The 27523-nt window shown below is 35.9% G+C and overlaps 1 protein-coding gene across 5 annotated transcripts in view; it reads right to left on the bottom strand.

The window, feature by feature from the left end:
- LOC148941056 (uncharacterized) overlaps positions 1-27523 on the bottom strand; it is a 118523-nt gene that overhangs the window by 17532 nt on the left and 73468 nt on the right. For 2 of the 5 annotated variants that reach the window (XM_089104929.1, XM_089104930.1), the window contains exon 4: positions 12686-12862. In XM_089104929.1, the coding sequence (XP_088961055.1) occupies positions 12686-12862 (177 nt within the window). Of the gene's footprint in view, positions 1-7314; positions 7331-12420; positions 12863-27523 lie in introns of those variants that run through there. The other 3 variants (XM_089104933.1, XM_089104932.1, XM_089104931.1) reach the window with 2 other exon arrangements.

Here is a 27523-nt window from a genome sequence, read left to right as displayed (position 1 = left end):
GGCCTATAACCGCTAGACTACGACAGTAAACCCATTATATCTCATAGGAGATAATAGCCTACCCCAAAATAGGTAATGTAAAATTTTAACTTGATATAAACGCAAAAAAAGATGGACGAAATAAACGAGTTATTAATAATGCAAAAGTTAGTCGCAAAAAATGTAGAGATAGCAAAATCTATACCAGAGTACAATGGTCAGTCAGATATTGACAAACTTAATATTCAACTGACCCAATTTGTACAATTAACAAAAACAGACGTGGGAGCTTCAAAAGACATCCTCCTACTACGATTAAGAGGCCAGGCCTTAACATTTCTAAAACATGTCGAAAATACCATAGGTAATAACGCCAACTTGCCAATAAATACGGTTGATGACTTGTTAAAAGCATTCAAAGAGAGATTTATAGAAACCAGTTCTATAAATAAATTAAAACACGGGCTAGTAAGCTTTGATTTTTCACAGAATATAAGGGAATATCTTGATAACATACGCATTTCTGTAGAAGCAAAATACGAAAGTGGTTCGGGGCAACTGCATGAAAAAGTCATACTAAATACCTTTTTGCAAGGGCTACCCCCAAAACTATATAGAGCAGTAATATCCAAAAATATTCAGACATTAGATCTTGCAGTCCAAGAGGTAGAGCGATTAATCGAAGTTGATAAAATGGTTGCTAATCATAGTAAAGCAAAAATAAATAGCCTAGGCGATTCAAACGCGAACATAATTTTCAAGGGCGATCAGGCATCACCCAATTTCCTTTCAAGGGATAACTCCCCAGTGGCACAAAGAAACAAAACGCCAGAACCTGCTAGGCAGAGAACATTACGTTTTCAGCCCATTAACCCTACAATAATGAGGTGCCATAATTGCAATCGCGTTGGCCACATAGCGAGAGAGTGCCACTATGTCCCCAATCCCATACCAAGAAATGCTGTCGGTAATACGCAAAATTACGGCAACCATTTGTTCGGAAGAACAAATTTTAGCACCGGTCGTGCAATAGGCTATAGCCAGGGGGGATTGCGCCAATCAGTACCTTATAATGCGTACCAATCGAATTCGTATAACCCTCCCCCCAATAGACAAATTAATTACCGGTTTGAAAACCCAAATACTCGCCAAGGCCAATATAATGCGAGAATGCAATATAGAAATCATGAAAATTTACCGATGAGAAATGAAAATTTTGCAAGCCAACGGCACTGGCGGTCAGTGTCAGCAAACGGCACTTACACGAGACCTCTACGTTACCACAATAATACTTGGAAAAGACAGACTGACTTAAATCATTTAAATATGCCTACGGAACCCAATACGCCTGAATATCTATTACGGGAACCAACACAGGAAATAAATCACCAGGGAAACGTTTTGGGCCCCTCAGAAACATAAGTTGGACCCAGAGGGTGCCAAGAATATTTAATAGGTCCAAAACAATAGTAGTTCCTTCTTGTAGTGATATTATTAACAAGTTACCTATATTTAATGATTTTTGTGTAGAAAACGTTTACTTTACGGCCTTAGTTGACAGTGGAGCTACTGTAAATATCATAAACTCATGCGTATTTAATACCTTGCCGCCGCATATCAAACGACAGAGAAACCCTAATAATCCCAATTTGACAAGCGTGACAGGTCATAAATTAAATACACAAGGGTCAATTTGCTTCAACCAAATAAGGTATACCTGAACGTGCATTATGCGTTTCAGCAATTACGACAACTTCTCCTATGGCTCTCTCATCCGTGAGAAATACAAATCGTCCGAAGAAATTCACTTAGACGCGGGACAAGAGAAATGTGCAAGCCACGATAAGGTAGGGGAAGAAATTTCTACCTTAAGAAATCGAACCGAAATTTATAAAGACAACCTACATCTAAACAGAATTCTTAATAATAGAATGGCGAAGTAATTTGAACCCCATGTCTCGCAAAGACATGGTATGACTAAAAATTTGATCAATTACCCAGAGAGATATTGCAAAAATGAAGTATATTTAAATAATAACAGTACTGAAGATGCGAAAATAAAAATAGGAACTATGCAACAGTACAGATCAAATGAAATTAAGAAAATAGTGGAATTGTGGAAGAACATAATATAACCTAACGTGACACCACAAGATGCCGCAATGACGCAGCATAGCACTAGTATGAATCTAATAAAGAATGAAAATGAAGAGAAATATTATGGATTTGAGATAAGGAAAACAAAAATCCCTCCCAAAACGATACAAAAAATTCAAATATCTCAAATGATCGAACCCGTTGTTAGCAAATCAGAAATATGGTTTGCGACACCGTCTGAAATGCCTAAAAATCTGTTATGCGAGGAACAGATTATATCTTATGACAAAGGGGAAGGTTTTATTTGGGTAACCAATAACCATAAAAATGATACAATTACAATTAAAAAGGGAACGTGTTTAGTCCAAATCCAGGTTATAACAGAAAATGATTTAAATACATGTGAAAATTCTAAAAGAAATCTAGTTAACGGCATTAAAACGTCAAATAAAGAATAACCCCTGACTAAATCGCAATTTTTATACACATCTAAAAATGGTTGATATTACCGATATGGAACTGCATAAGAAATTATGGTAATTATTATGAAAATTTAAGGATGTATTCTCAGAATGTGAAGATTATATCGGTCTAATTCCATTTTTTTAAAATTAAATTTTGACGACTAGTAATCCCGTAGCAAAACAGCCATACCCCGTTCCACATAAGCACAAAGAGTGGTTAAAAAATAAAATCCATGAATTAGAAAAAAACGAAATTATACGCCCAAGTATAAGTCCGTATGGTGCACCAGTGATCTTAGTACCAAATAAGAATGGAGATCTTAGACTCGTAGTAGATTATAGGGCTCTCAACAAACAAGTAGTTAGCGACAAATTTCCTCTACCAAGAATAGACGAAATTCTTGACTCAATTTCAAGCAAAAACAAAATTTTGACCTCTTTAAACATTACCCAAAGCTACCACCAAGTGAAAATAGCCAGAAAAGACATCCATAAGACTGCTTTTTCAGAATCCGAATACAGATTTTCTGACTAGTTAAGTGTGCTCGTTGGGCTTGAATCTAGTTCAACCACGTTACGTAGACCCCTATTGCACATGTTAAGAGGATTAAAGAATATAATTCATTTTGTTGATGATATTATATGCGGGGGGGAAAACACTGAGCAACACTTAGCAACTTTAGCTAAGGTGTTCGAGAAGTTCAGGCAAGGAAATTTAAAATGCCGGCCCGAGAAAGTAAATTTATTTCAATCCAAAATTAAATTTTTAGGAGTAATAGTAACCTAGGGAGAGATATCCCCAGACCCTGATAAAATAAAATGTGTGGAAAACCTCAAACCCCCCAGAACTATGAAAGAATTAAGGAGAATTTTAGGCCTTACTGGCTACTTTAGAAAATTCGTACGCAATTATGCCCAAATTGCGAAACCCCTCACGGAATTAACCAAAGGGAATTCCCATAATGTTACCTCGTCCCAGGAAGCTCAAACTTCCATAGACCGTCTCAAAAAGGCACTCACTTCTGAACCAATTTTATCACTCCCTGATCTCGAACACGGAAAATTTATCGTTACCACTGATGCTAGTTCAAAAGGCATAGGCGCAATTCTTTCGCAAATAATCCCGGTAAAAGACCCTAACCCTCTACAGGGAACACCCAAACAAATAGAAAAAGTTATATGCTATTCAAGTAAAGCTTTATCAAAACGCGAAGAGTAGTTATTCTGCCACAAACTTAGAATTGTCATCTATTATCTACCACTTGGACAAGTTTAGACATTATTTAATTGGTAGAAAATTTATACTACGATCAGACCATAAAAGCTTGCAGTACCTGCGCACATTTAAAAACCCCACGGGCATTCTAGCTAGATGGATTATGAAAATCCAAGACCTAGATTATGAATTTGAACATTTAAAGGGAAAACAAAACGCAGCTTGCGACTTTTTGAGTAGATACCCAGAAAATAGTCCGTCGGAAACTGAAGAAAATGAAGTTAATGCTATTAATGCTAAAAGCAAACATGGATGTAAGAAAAACAAAGTCAAAGACGCAGCAAAAGAAAAGAAGATTAACTATTGTCTCTTGTCTTTGGAAAATAAAAAGCCCAAGCAAAAAAAGGACGGATTATGCGCAGAACGAGTTGAATATTTTCCTAATAAGAATACTTTCAAATACTAATTAAAAACCATGAGAATAGATATAGACAATTTTTAATATTATTTCGATGAAAAAATAATGTTCAGAATCTTGACTTCTGAGACAAATAGAAACCAAACCTCGATAATACTGTATTACGAAAAAACTTGATAGAGCCGGCATTTGAAAATTTTCTTCGGACACGGGTGGACATTTAGCAGTTATGAAAACTTTCCATAAATTAAAACAATACTCTTAAGTACAATCGGCGCTGACAAAACTTAAAGACTTTGTAAGTACATTCGAAGCATGCAATCTGAGAAAAATCCCCCCAGTTTACCCAAATCCCCCAATGGGAAGGGTCCCGGTAGCAAATTACCCCTTCGATATTATCTCATTTGACCTATACGGTACAACTGGAGGCTTACCTGTTTCTAGCAGAGGTCATACTTGTATTCTTTCGGTCATAGATCATTTTTCCGGATTTACTTTTGCAAAAGCATTAAAAAATCAAGGTGCTTATGCCACAAGTAGGGCATTAGCAAAATTATTTTTACAATTTGGCATTCCTAATAAAATTTTGAGCGACAATCGGAGCAATTTTGTTGCAAAAGTAAAAAAACATTTAATGAGTTGCCTTAATATAGAGAAATTTGTGACAGCGCCGCACAATCCACAAGCTAATGTCAAAATATAAAACAGGCATAAAATACTCTCGAACGTACTAAGTATTTATACAAAAGACGACAGGAGCGACTGGGATAAATTCGTACCCTATATAACTAACGTAATCAACACTGCTTATTCCGAAACAACCAAAGACAATCCATTTTATTTACTTTTTGGTCGAGATTTTAGAATCCCGTATGATGAGATTATTGAATCTCGGCAGTATTATAATAGCTCAGAAGATTATAAACAAGAATTCATAAATAGAATGAGGAAAACTTAAAAAATAGTTAGGCAAGAGCTGTAAAAATGTAAAATAAACCAAGAGCTAAGAAACCAACCCAAAGTTAAGGGGAATGTAAATTTCAAAGTGGTAGACTTCGTTTACCTAGAGAACGAGTCAAAAACGGAAGGACAAAAACTCTCAAACAAATATTCTGGACCGTACAGAATAGTCAAAAAGTACGATAATGAATATACCTTTAAAATGGAAAACCCCGATAGTAGAAGAACTTACAAGGCGCATGTTAGCCGAATAAAAAGAGCCAAATTTCCAGAGAGATGGGTGTCACATCCCTCTTCTACTGATTCGTCAGATTCGGAAAATGAGCCCCCTAGGTCAAGATTGGCAGAGCTAAAACCTTTCAATTTTAAACAAGATTATTTTGAAAATGACAGTGATTAACAAAACTTTGAAGAATTTTTAGCAATGGAAAATCTAGTTGTTCCTGAGAAAAAATCCCTAATACCAGTAAGAATAAAAACGCCAAAAACTCCAAAAAGTTATTCATCGGCAAGCGCAGGAGATTTAGATTATACAATATCTCCAAAAACCCAATTCTTCCCCGATAGAATTTCGACCCCATGTCCCCCCAAAAGATTTCACGACGATATGGTTTCCCCTGCAACACCGATAGAAAGGCCCCTGTCTTTACAGGACGAATTAAACAGAGCTGTAGAAACCCCCGGTATTACTGTAAAGAAAACTCCTCCCAAAGATTTAACCAAAACAAACCTGCGAGAAGCTATGGATTTAATAGATTTTCCCATAAAAACGAGTCAAAGTACATTGCCCGGGAATAAAACTCCAAAGGATGACCAGCAAGGTCAATATCATGATATAACTGTATCCAAGGCCAGACCTAAACAGTGGACTTCATGGCGAGAAACTCTAATGCAAAAAATGCCCCATCCCCCTCAGGACATGGCATTCAAACAATGGAGGAACCCCTCAAAAACTCTTGATTCCTCCCAAAGCTCTCAAGAATCTTTCAAATCTCCCGAGTTGAAAACTCAAGGCGAGGACTTAGAGAATAAACCTTCTACTTCCAGGGGAGTAGAAATTTACGAACGAAAGGCAGGTGACACCTCAAAAAGTGCCACCTCTAAAAGTTCTAATCCAGATTCGTCGGAAACCAGTTCAGAAGAGTCTGACGGTGAATCAGACCATATAGTAGCTAAAGAAATAGGAAAATCAAGACCGACCTCAGACCCCGCACACGGGAAACAAACGAAATTAAAAGGGCAAGAATATTTGAAAAAACAATACAAAAAGTTTGACCTTATTTCGCTAGACAAACCGAAAAAGCAAAAACCGCAAGAAACCGAGGAGAAAATAACGACACAGTCAGGTAGAACGTGTAAAAAACCTGACAGATGGAAATATCCCTAATTAATGTAAAGACAAATTTCAAAGATAATAAATTTAACACCATAATAAATTTAACAGCGTGCAAGTAAAGTTCACCAAGTCAATACTAATGAAAAAAAAAATAGTACAAGTGATCTCAAAACATTGGTGATCAGAGAGAAATGTTGGAACAGAAAATAACCAAAGGTAGGAAGCTCGTGGTCGACTAAGAACGACAACTGGCGTTGGACCACGTGTTGTGGGAAGCCGGGGGAGGAACTCAAGGCCCATCATTGTTTTTTTGTTATTTTTTTTTGTGTAAACGACCGTAGGAAGGGGTATTTCTCAGTCCTTGAAGTGTAAGAAATTAATATTTTTATGCCAATCAGGACCAGTCAAAACAATACTTAAAGGTTAAATAGAAACTTCTGTGAGCTAGTTAGTTTCCGTTTTTTGGATAAGAATGCTTTGAAAGAGAAACAGAGAGTTTACTTTCTTATAGCTCCGAGAAAAAAGAAAAGCGTTTAAATTTCATTATATTATACCTATGACGTATGCTGTCGTACAGCTGTGTTAAACATTACTTCCAAAGAGAAACAAAGACATTAATGTCTTTAGCTCCTTGACAAAAAAACTTAATTTCATTAGTTTATATCTACGACGTATACAATAACAGAGAGATCACTGTTCTATAGTTCTGTGACAAAGATGTTCTTTAATTTCATTGGTTTATCTATGACATATCATGTGCTCTAATTTTTGTGACATATTTTCGCAAGTTAGTCAAGTTATATCTTACCTATACTGACTCAGGTCTTCCTCGGATTTTCCATGAAAAATCTTCCGATGCCCTAACCAAGATGGATATTATCCAAAACAAGAAATTATCAGTACAGAAGCGTCTAATTATATGAAATATTTTGTCTTAGTGCAGATTATAATTATTTTATTTTATATGATATAAATATATCATATTTATTTATTTAGTTCTGAAGGATTTGCTCAAACAATAGCCTTCTAAAAAGACATTGATGCCAGTTCTTCATTACGCTTATATTTTTTGCCAAGCATCAACTGGAATCTACGCGGGCAAGCTAGGAATCCTTCATCTAATGACCTTATTCGAAAGGCGAACCAATTTTGACTTGCAATTACGGAAAAATCCTGAGACTAAGAACCTCTGCATTTCAGCCGTTAAACCCGGAGCCCCACCAGAACGGCTAAGCCAGGAAATAGGGAGGACATTAGAAGACGAGTGGATAGAGAGGTCTCCATTCGTCCTTGTTATGTCTTGTTCCCTTATTGTAGTATCGTTTTGCGTAAAACCGTGCGGTTATGACGCTGCACATGCGTTTCTGAAACAGCACGGACTTGCGTGAACAATGCAGGCATGAAGTAAGTTGTAAAATTAGACCTCAAAAATTAATCATGTAGCATAAACTCTGTTTAAATGATTATTGTAAATCTATTGTAAAATTAACTAAGTGTTAAAAGGAGTTAAAATAAAGTGTATGTATAATAAGAGACCATACTTAAAGTTGTAGAATCAATATTTATAAGAAACTTCTATGTATTGAACTTCCCAATGGGAACAATTATAACCCAATTAATGCGTGAATTATTGTATGTGTATTTACTTCAAAGAACTTCTGATTCTGCCGCGCTGTTTTTATTACAGGAAGTAAATGGCAAATTGGTTATTGAGCATTACAATGAGCTGCCCAGTACAGATACAACCCAGTAGCATCTATTTCCATCATATCTCAACCAACGAAGAGTACTCACCATAACTCCAGGCAACTTTCTTCCCAACTTCGTCTACGAGAACAACAGTTACCCTCGATCGTCGTTTCTTCGACTATGAACCATACTACGTATCAGGTAACACTATATTTGAACCTCAGTATCAAGTACTTTAACGAACTATATAATCACAGAAACCCATCGGTCAGTACAAGATATAAATACGTAGATATTACCTTTCATACTCACTATGGACCCCAGAATAGTTTGACAGTATAGTGATGATATTTGAAGCTAAACGATATTTAACGATATTTGAAGTTAAATGAATTTTAAATTTGAAGATATTTGAAGCCGAAATTAAAGACAATTTGAAGTTCAATTCTGAGAACCCCATCGATCAGCACACGATAAACAATATTTGAATTTAAGTGACATTTAAAGAAATTTGAAGATTTGAAGCCGAAATTAAAGACAATTTGAAGTTTAATTCTGAGAACCCCATCGATCAGCACACGATAAATAATATTTGAAGTTAAATGACATTTAAAGACATTTGAAGATTTGAAGCCGATATTAAAGACAATTTGAAGTTTAATTCTGAGAACACCATCGATCAATAAAAGATAAACGATATTTAACGACATTCGAAGTTGAACGATATTTGAAGATGTTTGAAGTTGAACTTAAATACAATATATTAAAAGGGTCACCATAGTATGACGACCACCCGTTTCAAAAGGCACAAATGAACAATTTTACGCGAGAATACATTCTCTATGTGCCTAAAAAAATCCTAAAAATGATATGCTGAGATGAAAAACACCAACACATGTAGTGGAAAGAATCATTTCCCAGTTGACTATTAGAACAATATTTAACGGCCATTTCCCAGTTGACTATTAGGGAAAACTTGTCGTGTAAAGACGACTAGACTCGAACTGTTCCATGAAGAAACCATAACGTAAATGCTTCAAAATTTTTGCCAAGACAAAAAGAGTGAAGGACAATTATTTACAACAGAAGGGTGTAGTACACTAAGGACACAAAAGGTGATGAATAGATGTGAATCTACATGTGTTACTTCCTAATAACTTTGACAATTCAAAAATCCCAATAGTGAAAGTGTTTTAATGTCATCAGTGAATATGATGAACCCAATATTGTATGTTATAAATCATTCATGTATGTACCGCAAGTAGAATTAGGTGTAATATTATCATGTTATTCATTTAACGTTGTGTAGATAGTATGTTGTACGTCATATAGACAGCAAAAAAAAAAACTAATATAAAAGTAGAATAGTCCCAACCTTACTGGAAATGTAAAAGTAATCAGTGTTAGATATAGAAAAAAAAACTTTAGTATAGCAGCTAACCTAGAACCATAAATAATCTTAGTCCGGTAGATGAATTTTAGATAGGGACGTAGAATAAAATAAGAAAAATAATTGAAAAATTTTTAAGCCCTCCTAATGAGCAGTCACTAATGACGGGACGTCATTATTTGATGGGAAGGGTGATGTGCACCCGCACTAGAATACAATATATTTATAATACAAGATTCTTTCCTTCTAAATTTGATTCGGGCAGAAATTAAAAGTCCCCTAATTGAGTTCAAATACCGCTTCCAAGAGTATAAATTTTTAATCAGCAAAAATATAAACTGCGTTCTAGCTTCAATCAAACAACGACGCTAGTCGTTCGAATTTCGCTAAGATAACGAGTAGCAAAAAAAAAGCTACGTACGATATTTCTAAGGAAGTTTCAATGGCAAAAAACCGTGTGAATGCTTGAATCATCAAAAATATTTAAAAAAAGATTATTGGACGAAAGATTTACATCCTTGGCCCCCTTGAGCCAATGGCGGGCAGTCCTTACAGCGCCGGACGAAAGAACTGCGTTTGGTAGTGGGGTAAATGTGCCTTTTAATTTTAATCTTAAGTCTGACCTGAAACAGTCAATACATCAGACCTAGAGAGAGTCAGGCGAAATTATTGTATTTTGGTCACCATTATTGTCATTGAAGTGACCCGTTGCTGTGCAACTAAGCATGTAAGTTCAATAAGTCTAGTATCTTTTTTATCTGTGTTTATTTCATTTATATGTCTGCGTCTAGTCTAATAATAGGTAATTAGTTCGTATGTCTCCAAGGTAAATGCTCCCAAAGGAATCTGATCTCCAGATAGCTCAAGAAAGAAGAAGCCACATTTATATGTCTACATATTCAATTTTCTCTCATTAATTGAAAGCGGCGCTAGCCTAGTTGAAACAATCTCCAGCGCTATAAGCGGCGCTATCGGAGAAATCTCTATCGCCACAAGTAGCAAATCTTTTATCGCTACAAGTAATAAATTTTTCCATTACAACAATTAAAATTCTTCTATTGCTACATTTATACGACCACCCCTAACATAAAAACCTTATATGCCTCTGGGACAGAATTTAAAACACCTGCCCCAGGCTCTGGGGGCTTTTGTATACCCCAGAGTTTTTGTTATCTGATGTTTGAACTATTTAAAAAAATGGCAATCTCAAAATTTTTATCGGAAACATTTGGGAAAAAGGGGCGCGGGGAAGCACTTACCATCTGATTTCTTTTGTCTCTTAAAAAGTGAACCCTAACTTTCAATTTCCAATCAAATGAGCCCCTTGTGAAGTTTATGCGACCACCCCTTCCATAAGAACCATATATTCGCCAAGGGCATAACTTACAACGCCTGCCCCCAGGCCCCGGAGGGTTTTGACGACGCCTGAGTTTTGTTATCTGATCTTTGAACTATTTTTAGCAAAAATGCTATCTCAAAATTTTTAGCAGATACATTTGGGGAAAAAAGGGCATGAGCCCCTTCCAAAGTTTATACGACCACACTTTCTATATAAAGTGCCTCTGGAAAAAATAAAATAAATAGTAAACAAAAAGTAAAATATTGTGGCCTTATGGCCTTTATTATAGGCATCGCTATAGCTTTGCTTCTGAAGAGGGCACTAGCCCTCTCAATTTCCAATCGAATGAGCTCTTTTTGAAGTTTCTATGCCAACTTTTTCTATATGAAGTTCCCTGGTCTAAGACAAAACAAAAAACAATATATTGTGCTTACATCGCTCTTTACATAGAAGGCACTATTGCGCTGCCTATAATTCTAGGTATGCAAAACTTGTTTTGTTAAACTTTATCGTAAAGAGCAGGGTGTTGAGGAACCGGCACGCCTCTTCATATACGGAACAATCTTTATTTATTTTAAGTCTCCATGTCACATTTTAACTTTATTTAAAGGATTTTTTTTACTTAAGCTGGTCAAAAACAGAACTCAGTTCAAGATGAGTATTCAGAAAAATGACGAAACAATAACTGAGAAAATTGGAAAATTTGGGAGAATCAAGACAAAAACTGAAATCAGCATACCTGAATTGAGTTCAAGGCAAGCGTTAAGAAAAATGGAGTATTAGCAGTCCTTCACTAAGATTTAATCTTTGTAAGGAATCAGAGTTGTCAAAACAACAATTAACATGGGTGTAATTTCAGCATTACAATTGAGGGGGGGGAGCAAGAGGGTCCCCGTCCGAGGGACATGGCATACCCTTCAGGGGAAAGGAAAGTTTCTGGGGGTCCTCCCCCAGAAAATTTGTTAAAAATACAAGCCTAATTGTGTTCCTCAGCAGTCTGAAGAATTTCGGGAGATTATTTTACATCGCTTACACACCATAAAAAATAAAGGTAGTTGGGGCTGACCTAGGTCTTCAGTAATACATTTTCTTCAAGCGGTAAAAAAAAAGAAAATTTACTATTTGGCAAAGAAGCTACTCAGTTAATTTCAAAAACATTACACAATATATGTTAAACATTACACATAGGCCTACATTAAACAAACATAAAATTAAGCTGGCAATCATGCTACCGCGCCCGTCCGGTGATGGAATCTTTCTTGCGTATTCCTGGCGCTAGGCATGCCTACCAAATTCTTAATTTTTTACACGTATCTTACCCAATCGAACTTTAAACAAAGCTTACTTAAAGTTCGTTATCGCAATTTTCGCCATAACGAAGTTAATAAAATTATAGAAAAAATTGAAGACATGTAAAAGTTTCAAGGGGCCCCAATACCAAGGCCCTCACCCTGCACACTTGTCTGCATGATGGACACAGTAAAGTAAAGCAAGAGCAATGTAAAGGAAGTAAAGTAAAGTTAAGTAAAGGAAGCGCTATTTAAAATTAAAAACACGAAGGAATAAGGAGTAAATATTGACGAAGTGCAGAGAGGAAGAGAGGCAATGCTCGTAGGGAAAGTAAAATTACGAGTAAATTGAGGGACAAGGATTATAAAGCTGGTTTACGCTTAAATTTCAAAAAAACATCGGATGCAGATGCCTGGTGAGGCGAAAAACGCCTGTTTCGAGCAAGTAAGCAAGCAAGAAAAGATAACAGGAGAGATAATATAGCTTATTGACAGTTAAAGAACATACTATTGAAAAACAGTTTGCTTTCCTTGGTGAGCTAGCAGCATAACATTTGCTAAATTCAACGGGACTGAATCTGCCACTCCAAGGACGCTCGAAGGCTCCAAATTAGCTTTTTCAAAAGCTCTTTCTGCAGCAGATGTAAAATCTCGAATCTTGTCTATATGAGGCTGCAGACATTTCCTGAAAAAAGACTTTTAATACATTATGTCTTGATGTCTCTGACAAACTGCACGGTCCTACTTACGAGATTCAGTATAGTTTCTGAGCCATTCAGCACGAAATTTGACCCTTTTTACATTTAAGTAAAAAAAAAATTAATGAATTGGTCCTCTTGATTCAAATCAATCCAGCAGACAGGGTGCACAAAAAAAGAACAAAAAAAGGAAAGAATTCATACCCAGTCCAATTTTTAAATGGTATTATATGTTTGGTTTAGTTTTCTTCAGTCACTTAATTCCTTCTGTCCAGGTTACTCCAAAGGTTAGTTTTTTTGTACTTAAGACGGCTTAGCGGAGGTCTTTGCTACAATATGTTTTTTTCTTCTGCAATATGTTCTTTTCTTCTCATGGATGAGAGTCACTCTTGTTTGTTTTTTCAGAAAAATTTTTTCGCTCTCAGAATAGCGTTAGATGACTGGAAATGAGCAACAAAATATTTTTCCCTGATTAGTTTAAAAATTGTAACTGATAATTTGTGCTCTCATGGGGAAGGGGGGTGATCTGACTGTACGGTTCCAACAGAAACGGGGTGAAAAAAGGGACAGAAAATTTTTCTGATTAGCTCAAAGCTTGTATTTGTAAGATTTTGGGTTAAGAGGTTCCCAATTCACAATAAAAAAAGAAAGGAAAAACATTAATTCTCCCTCAAAAAAGAGGCCAGAACTTTCTTTCTCCGAAAGGCTTGAAACATACACCCGTAAGTTCCTAGGTCAAGAAACCCCTCATGCACCCTCATGGCTTTGGGCGCGATTACCAAGGTATGGTAATAGAAACTAGCCATGAAAGGCCACGATCAGCTGTTGGTTGAAGGGACTGAGTATTATATCTGATCTCCAGAAGGGACCTTCCCCTACGATCATGCAGCAAGCACTTCTGAAAGTTGATAGGACATAATTCCGACCCCTTCCCAGGCTCACCCAGTCCAGCCACATCTTCCTTGCCACACTATTTCATCAATACTGAGCATGACCCTTCAAATTCTTGTTCGGGATTCTTTCTATTTCCCCCCAAAAGGGCAAAGACCTCCTCCCCTCCCTTAAGCTCGCAATTGCGGGCTGACATAAATGGCTCCCGTAAAACAGTACCTTGGACCAGCGTAGACTGAATTCTTGCAATTATGGGTCTTTTTTAATTTCTCTCTCTTTCATAGCAGAAACAAACACGTCATTCTCATAGCAGAAACAAACAAGACGTTCTCAAGCGAGAACTGAGTACTTGAGCTTGTCATTTTAGCCTGAATTGTCAAATTATAATCTGCCTTTATCGTTTATTTGTCTTTTCTATTTTTACGCAATTTCACCGGAAAATAAACAAATCACATTCAAATGGGAAGTGAATTCCAACATTTGGTTCCACATATTCAACTCTGTTCTCTCGAACTTTTCTAGAGAAAGCACATACTCTAAACTTGTTTCAACCTTTTCTGGCACACTAGGTGCCTCATTTTGGTGCTTCATTACTGTCACCTCATCTTGGGAACACACGGTTTGAGGCTTATCATTTTCTGAGATAAGATGACAACAAAAACTACTTTTTCCGAATTCTTTATATTCCGAACTGGAATGTCAAATGTTTCACTTTCTAGATAAGGTAGATTCACCTTCCACATCTCTCCGCCTCGGTAAAAAACAAACGAAAGAAACAAAAAAAGTGTTTTATACCTCTAATCCAAAATACCCTGTTACTGAAAAAGGTAATAAGTTAGAGTTCGAGCCTTGGATGTTGACAGAGGTCAAATAGATGGAAGAAATATTTTTACATTTGTTCTTGATGTAACAGATACAAATTTTTATAAATTAGGCACGAATCATGAGATCCCAAATTAACTGAATGCTAGGAACTCACTTACAATATGGAATGCAAATTTTATAATGCAAAAGGAAATTCATCAGACTGAGTTTCACTGAGTGAATATGCAAGAAATTCATAAAAGACTGAGGGCCAAGAAAATAGTCGATGTTGCTATAGTAGTCAATGTGACAATGTAGTTGGTGTTGCAATAGTCAATGCGATGTAGTTGGATGTTGCTGACGTACTAGCGCCGTAAAGGTGTACCGTGAGTAATATGTGAAATGTTTAAAATACAAAAAAATTAATGATAATTTCCTTCTAAGAATAATTCCGACATAAATTAAACCTCTCCTAATTAAGTTTAAATCCAGTCTCAAAAAGAAAAGTTCTTAATCAGCAAAAGAGAAAATGCATTTTATTCTCAGCTACACGAGGAAGATAGTTTTAAATTTCGCTATGGTACTTGGAAATAAGAAAACGCTAGATACAATGTTTACAGGAAATTTAAATTATTAAGAGCAGTCTGAATGTTTAATCATCAAAAATATATAAATAGTCTATTGGATGGGCAGTTAGCATAATGAAGTGAGTTTGCAAACATAATTACAAGGTAGCAGCCCCCACCGCACGAGTTGGGCCAATCGTGAATTAGCTTCTAGCGCGCAGAAGCAGGAATAGTTTGATATAGTGAAGAAAAGTGTTTTTCTCGTCAATTTTGTTTGGTCAATCATGTTTTGTTAATTCCTTCATAGTCAATTACGTTTTGTCAATGATGAATTGTCTCTATTGCCATTATTTCTGAGAGTCAACTTAATGAACAACTTTGCCTCTATTTGTCGTCAGTTGAAGTGAACCACTGTTGTACACGTAAAATGTAAATCACAATAAAACTATTGCTTTTTTATTTATGTTTGTTTTATTCATATGTCTGTATCTAATCGCCCAGCAGGTAATTAGTTCGTATGCCTCCATCGGTAACGCTCCCAGGAATCTGATTTCTACATAACATTAGAGGTAATTGACAAGAAGATAACTCGAGGAAGTGAGGTTACGCTCCCGGATTGGTAGTTGGAGAATTTCTAACCTACTACAATTATGCATTTTATTTTCTCGCTTTCAGCGAGGTGCCCGATCGGCACACCGCTTTAAATCATAATATTACATTTGTGGCCCCAATCGTTGTTGCCACATCTGGCCCACCTAAAATCATTACATTTGGCGCATCTCAATCACCAAATCTTAAATCATTACATATGACGCGGTCGCTTTAAAGAATAACATAATAGCATAATAACATATGGCACGGTCGGAAATTGGAGGAAAACCTGCGAACTAGTTAGGCTATGAACTTTGTAATTTAAATTTAATTATTGGAGAGATAGACATATAAGAAAAAGTGATTAGGCCTATAATCGCTAAGCTATAATAGGAAACCCCTTTAAAATATCTCATAGGAGATAATAGCCTCCCCCAAATAGGTTAAGTGAAAAAAAAACCTATTTTGAGTTATTCAAACGCAAAAATGTCAGAAGAATTAAGCGAACTATTAATGGCGCAAAAGTTGGTCGCGAAAAATGTAGAAATAGCAAAATCTATTCCGCAATATGATGGACAAACAGATATCAACGAATTTAATATCCAATTGGCCCAGTTTGCATAATTAACAAAAACAGAGCTAGAAACGTTAGTCGGCATGCTCCTATTAAGATTAAAAGGCCAGGCCTTAAGCTTTTTAAAGCAAATTGAAAATACTATAGGTGATGGTGCCAGCTTACCAATAAATACGGTGGACAAATTGTTAACGGCATTTAAAGATAGATTTACCGAAACTAGTTCTACAAATAAAAAAAAACACGGAATGGTATGCTTTGACCATTCACAAAATGTAAGACAATATCTTGATAATATACGCATTTCAGTAGAAGCCAAATTTGGAAAAGGATCAGGAGAACTGTATGAAAAAGTCATACTACATACCTTTTTGCAAGGGATATCCAAAAATATTCAGACGTTAGATCTTAGAGTTCAGGAGGTAGGGCGATTGATCGAAGTCGATACGATGGTGGCAAATCACAGTAAAACAAAAATAAATAGCCTAGGCGAATCAAACGCAAGCCTGACCTTCAAGGGCGATCATCCATCTCCAAATTTTTTTTCAAGGGATAACTCCCCAGTCCCACAAAGAAATATAACGCAAGAACCCGCTAGACAGAAAACAGTACGTTTTCAGCCCGTCAAACAATTTAGTTATGAAAATAACCCTACAATAATAAGATGCTATATTTGTAATCGACCTGGGCACATCCCAAGAGAGTGCCGTTATGTCCCCGATCACAAACCAAGGATCACTGTCGGTAAAACGCAAAATTACGGCAACTGTTTGTTCGGAAGAACAAATTTTAGCACCAGTGTTGCACTAGGGTATAGCCAGGGAAGATTGCGCCAATCAGCACCTTACAACGCGTACCAACCAAATTTGTATAACCCTCCCCCCAATAGGCAAAATATTTATCGGCCGACGGGAAATGCAAAATTTTGAAGCCGACGGCAAATAGTTAATTGGCCGACGGGAAATTAAAATTTTTCAAGCCATCTGCATTGGCAGTCAGCGCCAGCAGCCGGCACTGACGCAAGAAATCCAAACTACCATAATAATATATGGCAAGATCGGCAAACAAATATAAATCAATTAGCTAGAGATTCCATGAACATATCCGAATATCTATTGCAGGCACCGACGCATGAAATAAATCCGCAGGGAAACGTTTCAGGCCACTCAGAAGAATAAATTGGACCCAGAGGGTGCCTAGAATATTTTATAGGTCCAAAACAATAGTAGTACCGTCTTGTAGTGAGAGTAATAACAAGTTACCTATATTTAATGATTTTTGTGTGGCAAATGTTTACTTTAAGGCTTTAATTGACTCTGGTGCCACGGCGAACATAATAAACTCATGCTTATTTAATATGTTGCCTCCGCGTATTAGGCGGCAAAGAAATTTTAATAATCCCAATTTAACTAGCGTGACAGGGCATAAATTGAATGCAATAGGCTCAGTTCGCCTAGACGTAAATAGGGATAATAGAATTTTTTCGACAAATTTTATAATATGCAACAACTTTCCATATGAAGCCATTATCGGAGCAAATTTTGTAAGGTTTAATAGAGTATTATTAGACGTAGTGAACAAAAGGCTTGTCTACCCGGCTAAGGTAGGGGAAGGAACTTCCACCTTAAGAAATTGCAACAGAGGTTACGAAGAGAACGTAACAGTAAATAAAATTTCTGGCGGTATAATATCGCAATCCTTTGAACTCATGTCTCGCAAGGAGGACATGGCATAACCAAAAATTTTTTCAATTATTCTGAGAGACATCGCAAAATGAAGTAAATTTAAATAATAAGTGGATTGAATCTGCGAAAATAAAACAAAGGAGATATGCGACAGTATAGGTCAAACAAAATCAAGAAAATAGCGGAATTATGGAAAAACATAGTAAAACCCAACGTGACGCCGCAAGATGCCGCAATGGCGCAGCATAGCGCCAGTAAGAATCTAATAGACAATGAAAATAAAGAAAAATATTACGGATTCGCGATACGGAAAACAAAAATCCCTCCCAAAACAATGCAAAGAATTCAAATATCACAGATGATTGAACCAGTAGAATGCAAATCTGAAATATGGTTTGCGACCCCGTCAAATGAAATTCCCGAAAATATGCTATGCGAAGAACAGATTATATCTTACGGCAAAGGAGAACGTTTTACTATGGTAACTAAAAACCACGAAAATGATACAATTACAATAAAAAAGGGGACGTGTTTAGTGCAAATTCAAGTTATCTCGGAGAACGATTTAGATGGTTGGGAAAATCCCAAAAGAAACTTAGTATATGACATTAAAACTTCTAATAACAAATACCCTCTAACTAAATTGCAATTCTTAAACAAATTTAATATGGATCCTATTACGGACTTGGAACTTAAGAAAAAATTATGCGAATTATTATGGAATTTTAAAGATGTATTTTCCGCATCTGAAGATGATATCAGACTGATACCGTTTTATGAACATTCAATTTTAACGACTGGTAGTCCTGTCGCAAAACAGCCATATCGTGTGCCGTATAAGCACAAAGAGTGGTTAAAAAACAAAATTCATGAATTAGAAAAAAAATGAGATTATACACCCTAGTATAAGTCCGTAGGGTGCACCAGTGATCTCGGTACCAAAAACGAATGTTGATCTTAGACTTGTAGTAGATTATAGAGCCCTTAACAAATAAGTAGTTAGTGATAAATTTCCTTTACCAAGAATAGATTAAATTCTTGACTCAATTTCAAGCAAAAAAATTTTTCTACTTCTTTGGATCTTACCCAAGGTTACACCAAGTGAAAATAGCCGAAAAAGATGTCCATAAAACTGCATTTTCAACGGCTGAATGCTGTTCATACGAATATTTAAGAGTACCTTTTGGACTTAAGACAAGTTCAAGCGCACTATGTAGACCATTATTGCATCTATTAAGAGGATTAAAAAATTCATAATTCATTTTGTTGATGATGTCATATGCGTGGGAGAAAACGCTGAACAACACTTAGCAACATTAGCTAATGTGTTCGAGAAATTCAGAGGGCAATTTAAAATGCCGGCCTGAAAAAGTAAATTTATTTTAACCTAAAATTAAATTTTTAGGAGTAATAGTGACACAAGGAGAGATATACCCAGACCCAGATAAAATAAAATGTGTTGAAAACCTAAAAACCCCTAGAACTATGAAAGAATTAAGAGGAATTTTTGGTCTTACTGGCTACTTTAGAAAATTCGTGCGCAATTACGCCCAAATTGCGAAACCCCTCACGGAGTTAACTAAAGGGAACTCCCAAAATGTTACCTGGTCCCAGGAAGCTCAAACTTCCCTAGACCGTCTCAAAAAGGCACTCACTTCTGAACCAATATTATCGCTGCCTGATTTTGAAAACGGACAATTCGTGGTCACAACCGATGCTAGTTCAAAAGGCATTGGTGCTATTCTTTCGCAAATAATTCCCATAGGAAACCCTGATCCTTTACAAGGACCTTCTAATAAAATAAATAGAAAAAGTTATAAGCTATTCGAGTAAAACCTTTTCCAAAGGTGAAAATTGTTAGTCCACCAGAATCTTGGAACCTTTATATATAATCCACCACTTAAAAAAAATTAGACAATAATTGATCGATAAAAAGTTCATACTACGATCAGACCATATAAGCTTGCACTACCTGCGCACATTTAAAAATCCCACGGGAATTCTAGCTAGATGGATTATGAAATCCAAGACCTAGATTACGAATTTGAATATATAAAGGGTAAATAAAATGCAGCTTGTGACTTTTTGAGTAGATTCCCAGAAAATATGCCATAGGACGCCGAGGAAAATGAAGTTATCGCTATCAATACTAAGAGCAAACATAAATGTAAGAAAAACAAAGTCAAAGACACAGTAAAAGAAGATATGGATAACCATTATCCCTTGTCTTTAGAAAATATAAAAATAAAGCAAAAAAGGACGAAATGTGTTTAGCACTTATTAACTATTTTGTCAAGGATGATGCGCTACCAGATAAATTCAAAACTCTTAGAAAAGAAATAGATAATTTTTACTATGATCTTGATGAAGAAATACTATGCAGAATAGTGACCGCTGAGGCAAATAGAAACCAAACATCAATAATACATGTATTACCCCAAAACTTAATAATACCTACATTCGAATATTTTCCTTCAGACATAGGTGGACATTTAGGAGTAACGAAAACTTTCCATAAATTAAAATAGTATTTTTTCGTGCCTTCGGGAGTAACAAAACTTAAGGAATTTGCAAGTACATGCGAAGCGTGTAACTTAAGAAAAAAACCCCAAGCTTATCTTAATCCTCCTATGGGAAGAGTCCCGGTAGCAAGATTCCCCTTCAACATTATCTCATTTGATTTGTATGGAAGCAGTGGAGGCTTACCTGTCTCCAACAGAGGCCATATTTGTATTCTTTCAGTTATTGATCACTTTTCTGGTTTTACTTTTGCAAAAGCATTAAAGAATCAAGGCGCTTACGCCACAAGTAAGGCGTAAGCGAAGTTATTTTTACAATTTGGCATTCCAAATAGAGTTCTAAGTGATAACGGAAGCAATTTTTTTTTCAAAAGTAACAAAAGACTTATCGAGTTTTCTTAACATAGAGAAATTGGTGACTTCCCCACATCACCCACATGCTAATGGTAAAATAGAAAATAGGCATAAAATATTTTCGAATGTATTAAGCATCTATACAAAAGACAACAGGAACGATTGGGATCAATTCTTACCTTATTTAACCAACGTAATCAACAATGCTCATTCAGAAACAACCAAAGACAACCCTTTTTATTTACTTTTTGACCGTGATTTTAGAATCCCCTATGACGAGATTATTGATTCCCGGCAATATTACAATAACTCGGAGGATTACAAACAGGAGTTCATAAATAGGATGAGGAAAACTTATAAAATAGTTAGGCAAGAGTTGGAAAAATGTAAAATAAACCAAGAACTAAGAAACCAACCCAAAGTCAAGGGGAACATAGATTTTAAGATAGGGGATTGTGTCTACCTAAAGAACGAGGCAAGAACGGAAGGCAAAAAACTTTTCAACAAATATTCTGGACCGTACAGAATAGTCAAAAAGTAAGATAACGATTAAACTTTTAAAATGGTGAACCCCGATAGTGGAGGAACTTACAAGGCGCATGTTAGCCGAATAACGAGAGTAAAATTTCCAGAAAGATGAGTATCGCGTCCCTCGTCTACCGATTCATCAGAAGCGGAAAATGAGCCCCCTAAATCAAGATTGGCAGAGCTAAAACCCTTTAATTTTAAACAAGACTATTTTGAAAATGAGAGTGATGAGGAAAACTTTGAAGAATTTTTAGCTATGAAAAATCTAGTTATTCCCAAGAGAAAACTAATACCAATGAGAATAAAAACGCCAAAACATCCAAAAAATCATCATTGGAGAGCGCAGGAGAATTAGATTATACGATATCTCCGAAAAACCATTTTTTGCCGGATAGAATTTCGACCCTTTGTCCCCCCAAAAGATTTCCAGACGATATGGTTTCCCCTGCAACACCAATAGAGAGGCCCCTGTCATTGCAGGTGGAATTGAACAGAGCTGTAGAAACTCTGGGTATTACTGTGAAGAAAACTCCTCCCAAAGATTCAATTAAAACAAATCTGCGAGAGGCCATGGATTTAATAAATTTCCCAATAAAAAGGAGTCAAAGTACATTGCCTAGAAATAAAACTCTCAAGGATGACCAACAAGGACAAGAGCATGATATGACTGTGTCCAAGGTCAAGTCTAATCAATGGACTTCGTGGAGATACATTATTGCAAAGAATGCCCCATCCCCCTGAAGACATGGCATATAAACAGTGAAGGAACCCCGCAAAAACTTTTGATTCCTCTCAAAGCTCTCAAGAATCTGTCATGTCTCCCGAGTTGAAAACTCAAGGCCAAGACTTAGAGAATAAACCTTCTACTTCTAGAGGAGTAGAAATTTACAAAGGAAGGGCAGGTGATACCTCAAAAATGTGAAGTGTCACTTCTAAAAGTTCTAATTTGGATTCGTCGAAAACCAGTTCCAAAGAGTCTGGCGGTGAATAAGACCATATGGTAGTTAAAGAAATAGGGAAATCAAAACCGACTTCAGCGGCCGTGCACGCAAAAGAAACAGTGTTAAAAGGGCAAGAATTTTTGAAAAGACAATTCAAAAAGTTTTATCTTATATCCCTATCAAAACCAAAAAAGAAAAAACCGCAAGAAGTCGAGGAGAAAGTAACGACACAATCGGGTAGAACGGTTAAAAAACCTGATAGATGGAATTACCCTTAGTCAGTACAGAATTAAGAGATTTTTAATGGATAGGCGCTATACAAGAATAATAATTTAAAAACTTTTAGCTCACAAGTAAAAATCATACAAACTACAAAAATGCTGTATAAAAATTTTGTTCAACATATATCAAGGCTTCGCACGAATCAAAACCGTCTGATACCGTCTGTTCAACATATATCAGTTCCCGAAAACAAATTATAATTAAAAAGTCACATTGCATATAATTAATTCGAATAATTTCCTTTAATATAAAGTCTACCCGTACCATTAGAGTACGATGTATCCAGTCCAACTGAAAGAAGCCTTGATGGGAAGTACTAAACGAAAAATATTGATACACCTTTGAAATGATCTTTGGTTATTTTCTGTTCCAAGAGAAACTGTTGGAACTTTGTCTTGTTATAATAACACAGAAAGAATAGATCCAATTTACAAGACAGAATTACTGTTACAAAATGTGGGTACGATAACCATAAAACAAGGATGTCGACTTTTAAATAGAGAATCAACTGTTCGAACGCCGTTAATTACCACGAGCACAAATATATTGAGTCCCAAAATAATCAATTTCAAGGCAATAAACCTGTCGTACAATATTCCTAATATAGAAAGTGAGGAAATGAAAACATCGATATGGTCCAAAATAGAAAAGAATAAAGGGACATCAAGGCTTACAAAACTAAGAGAAGCATTAGACTCCCAGATCCCCCTATTTACTAATGAAGACCAAAGATTAACGTACGTGGATGATAGATACAGATTATTCTCGACCAAATTCTGGTGGAACATACTACTAACAGCATGTTTCGTATTCGCGATTTCCCTGACCATGAGAACCCTACTGACTTCTAATCATGGAAGAATTTTGAGACTAAGAAGGCAAAACCCAAAAGAAGAACACGGGGAAACGACTGAAATGCAGAAGTTAAACCCGGAACCTCATGAGAACGTCTAAGCTAAGAAAAAGGGAAGACATTAGAAAACAAGTGGGTATAGAGGTCTCCACTCGTCCTTGTTATGTCTTGTTCCCTCATTGTAAGTGTCATTTACGTAAAACCGTGCGGCTATGACGCTGCAACATGCGTTTCTTAAACAGCACGGATGTGCGTGAACAATGAAGGCATGAAATATGTTGTAAACTGAGACCTCAAATTTAACAATGTAGAGTAACTTATGTTTAGGGGATTGTTTTACATTCAAGGGAAAATTAAAGAAGTGTTGAAGGATTCAATAAGCCTTGTATCGTCGTTTCCTTTCTCAAATCAAGTTAGAAGAAATCTCTGTTTTAGATTTCCCAATGGGAATTGTATGTATCTGAAACAAACATGATAATAATGTAGTTTTACTGAAATCAATATTTTTTTAGTAATATTAGTGCATCTATTTAATATTGTCTTGTAGGGTAACATTCACCCTAAAATACACCTAATTGTATTGTTTATTATGTATTAAAACTACTTGATTTTAAAGAACGTGCGATTCTGCCTCGTTATTTTTATTACAGGAAGTGGAATGACATATTGGATATCGATCATTACAATGCATAGTCCAGTGCAGATACAACCTAGTAGCATCTATTTTCATCATACCTCAACCAACAAAGAGTACTCACCATAGACTCCAAGCAATTTTCGCCCTAGCATCGTTTACGAAGATTACCGTTACCTTCTGATCGTGTTCCCTCGACCATAAACCCTATTACGTATCAGGTAACACTATATTTGAATCTAAGTATCCAGTGCAATATCGAACTATATAAACACATAAATCCTAAGAATCCCAACGACCAGTACAAGATATAAGTACATAAATATCACTCTTGATAATCCTTATGGACCCATGTACCATATGACTGTATAGTTATGATATTGGATGAACCCAAAAATTATTTATGTGTCGCAGATTCACGCGTCGAATCCCTTTCGACCATCTCTCGGAATCCATCCTATCCCCTCTATCAAATGCAAAAAGTTCATATATCTTTTATCCCATAGATGTTAAGAGATAATTTCTGAAAAATGAACCTGGAAACCAACCACTGAATTACAGAAACCAAAATTAACCCCAGTGATTAACCCCTTAGTGACAATATACTCCTCCCACAAGTTAAAGACAATATGTTGAAGGAGTCACTAAAGTTTGATGTCGACCCATTCCAAATCCGAACTGCAATTCCCCTGTGATTAACCAAGGAATCGCCGCAAAAGTTAATAGACGCAAGCCAGGAACGAACAATTTTACAAGAGAACTGTAATCTCTAAGTGCACAAACGAACAATTTTATACGAAAATCACATTCTCTATGTACTTTAAAATATCCCAAGAAGGATATGCTGAGAAGAAAATCAACCCAATCCGGACTGTGTTGATAATAGATCAAGTCCCAAGTCTCAACAGTCCCAGTGTTCAACCCCTTAACGATAAGGCACCTTATGAACTATCCAAAAAACAGCAGGTGAGAATGAACTCTGATATCAAAATTCCACACACCTGTACCTGGGAGCATCATTTCCCGTTTGACAATTAAGGAAAGCGTTTCGTTCAAGATCAACAGTCATACTCGAACTATTCTTGAAAGAAGCTATTGTAAGTGTTTTAATTTTCTGTTTTTGCATAAGCTAAAAAGAGTGAAGGATCATAAATTACAACGGATGGAGTGAGTATGTTAAAAGATATCTATGATGATGAAATAGGTGTGAATTTGCATATGTTACATTTTAATAACTTTGATAACTTAAAAATTCCAATATCCTATCAGTAATATTACATAGCAAACATTCCCAGTGAAAGTGTTCTAATGTTTACCGTGAACGTGGTATATATAATACTGTGTGTTTTAAATCGTTCTTATATGTAGTGTTAGATGTTTAGATAGAGTTATGTGCAGCGTTGTCGTACTATTCATTTAATTTAGCGTGGATAGGAAGCATAAATATCCTATAGTAAACAAAATAAAAAAAACTTGTAAAAGGTGAATTTTCAAAAAAATCTCATAGTAAAAGTAGAATAGCCTCAACCTTGATGGAAATATAAAAGTCATCAGCGTTAGATGTAAAAAAAATCTTTAGTATAGGCTAGAACCATTGATAATCTTAGTCCGGTAGATGAACTTTAGAAAGGGATATATAATAAAATAAGAAAATTAATAGAGAAAATTTTTAAGCACTCCTGATTAAGCTAAAATAAAAATATAAAATAATACAATGTCAATCAAAATTATGTAGAACAAATAGTTAATAAATAGGAAATATTTCAAAAGCCCAAGGGTAAGCAAGTCCTAATGACGGGACGTCATTAAATAATGGGAAGAGTAATATGTACCATGAGTAATATGTGAAATGTTTAAAATACAAAAAAATTAATGATAATTTCCTTCTAAGAATAATTCCGACATAAATTAAACCTCTCCTAATTAAGTTTAAATCCAGTCTCAAAAAGAAAAGTTCTTAATCAGCAAAAGAGAAAATGAATCTTTATTCTCAGCTACACAAGGAAGATAGTTTTAAATTTCGCTATGGTACTTGGAAATAAGAAAACGCTAGATACAATGTTTACAGGAAATTTAAATTATTAAGAGCAGTCTGAATGTTTAATCATCAAAAATTTTTAAATAATCTATTGGATGGGAGTTAGCATAATGAAGTGAGTTTGCAAACATAATTACAAGGTAGCAGCCCCCTCCGCACGAGTTGGGCCAATTGTGAATTAGCTTCTAGCGCGCAGAAGCAGGAATAGTTTGATATAGTGAAGAAAAGTGTTTTTCGCGTCAATTTTGTTTGGTCAATCATGTTTTGTTAATTCCTTCATAGTCAATTACGTTTTGTCAATGATGAATTGTCTCTATTGCCATTATTTCTGAGAGTCAACTTAATAAACAACTGTGCCTATATTTGTCGTCAGTTGAAGTGAACCACTGTTGTACACCTAAAATGTAAGTCACAATAAAACTATTGCTTTTCTGTTTATGTTTGTTTTATTCATATGTCTGTATCTAATCGCCCAGCAGGTAATTAGTTCGTATGCCTCCATCGGTAACGCTCCCAGGAATCTGATTTCAACATAACATTCGAGGTAATTGACAAGAAGACAACTCGTGGAAGCGAGGTTACGCTCCCGGATTGATAGTTGGAGAATTTCTAACCTACTTCAATTATGCATTTTATTTTCTCGCTTTCAGCGAGTGGTGCGATCGGTACACCGCTTTAAATCATAATATTAGATTTGTGGCCCCAATCGCTATTGCCACATCTGGCCCACCTAAAATCATTACATTTGGCGCATCTCAATTGCCAAATCTTAAATCATTACATATGACGCGGTCGCTTTAAAGAATAACATTACAAAGGAAAAATCTATGAGACAAACAATGCCACCAAGTTGATGCTGCTCTAATGGAGTGGTTCCTAACCTTTTTCGTTCCGCACACCCTCATCAAGGCCCAAAAAGGTTGCGTACCTGTTTCTTAAGAATCGTTGCGTTACTTTTTTCTTAACTAAAATTACATTTTCAAAAACACGAGAATTATTGTCATATATGACGGTGCACAAACGTGTAAAAGTACGTACAAAATCAATGAGAAACTTAGGCTGCTTTTTAGCTAAAAATATAATCCAATCTTGGCTCGATGTCACTAACGGCAATTATAAGGTCATTTTGTACACTCAGTCTGTTTCTGTGTTTGGTTTTGATCAATGACATTGCCGAAAACGACACTTCAAAAAGGTAAGTGGATCCAAATGGCAACAAAACAGACATGGCAATTTCACTATAGTTCCTTCTATTCTGCTTTCACCTCTAACCAAAACTGGGAAACAGTTGCATTTTGGAATTTCAGTTCTATGGCGTGAACACTGGTAAATTCGATCAGATTCTCTGTAAGCTTGTCACTAAGACCGGAGCTGGAGGTCACGTCTCT

Source organism: Artemia sp. Qi Xiang Cuo, chromosome 19 (assembly GCF_049724085.1).
Source record: "Artemia sp. Qi Xiang Cuo chromosome 19, ASM4972408v1, whole genome shotgun sequence".
Lineage (NCBI taxonomy): Eukaryota > Metazoa > Arthropoda > Branchiopoda > Anostraca > Artemiidae > Artemia > Artemia sp. Qi Xiang Cuo.
This window is presented reverse-complemented; position numbering and strand designations above follow the sequence as displayed.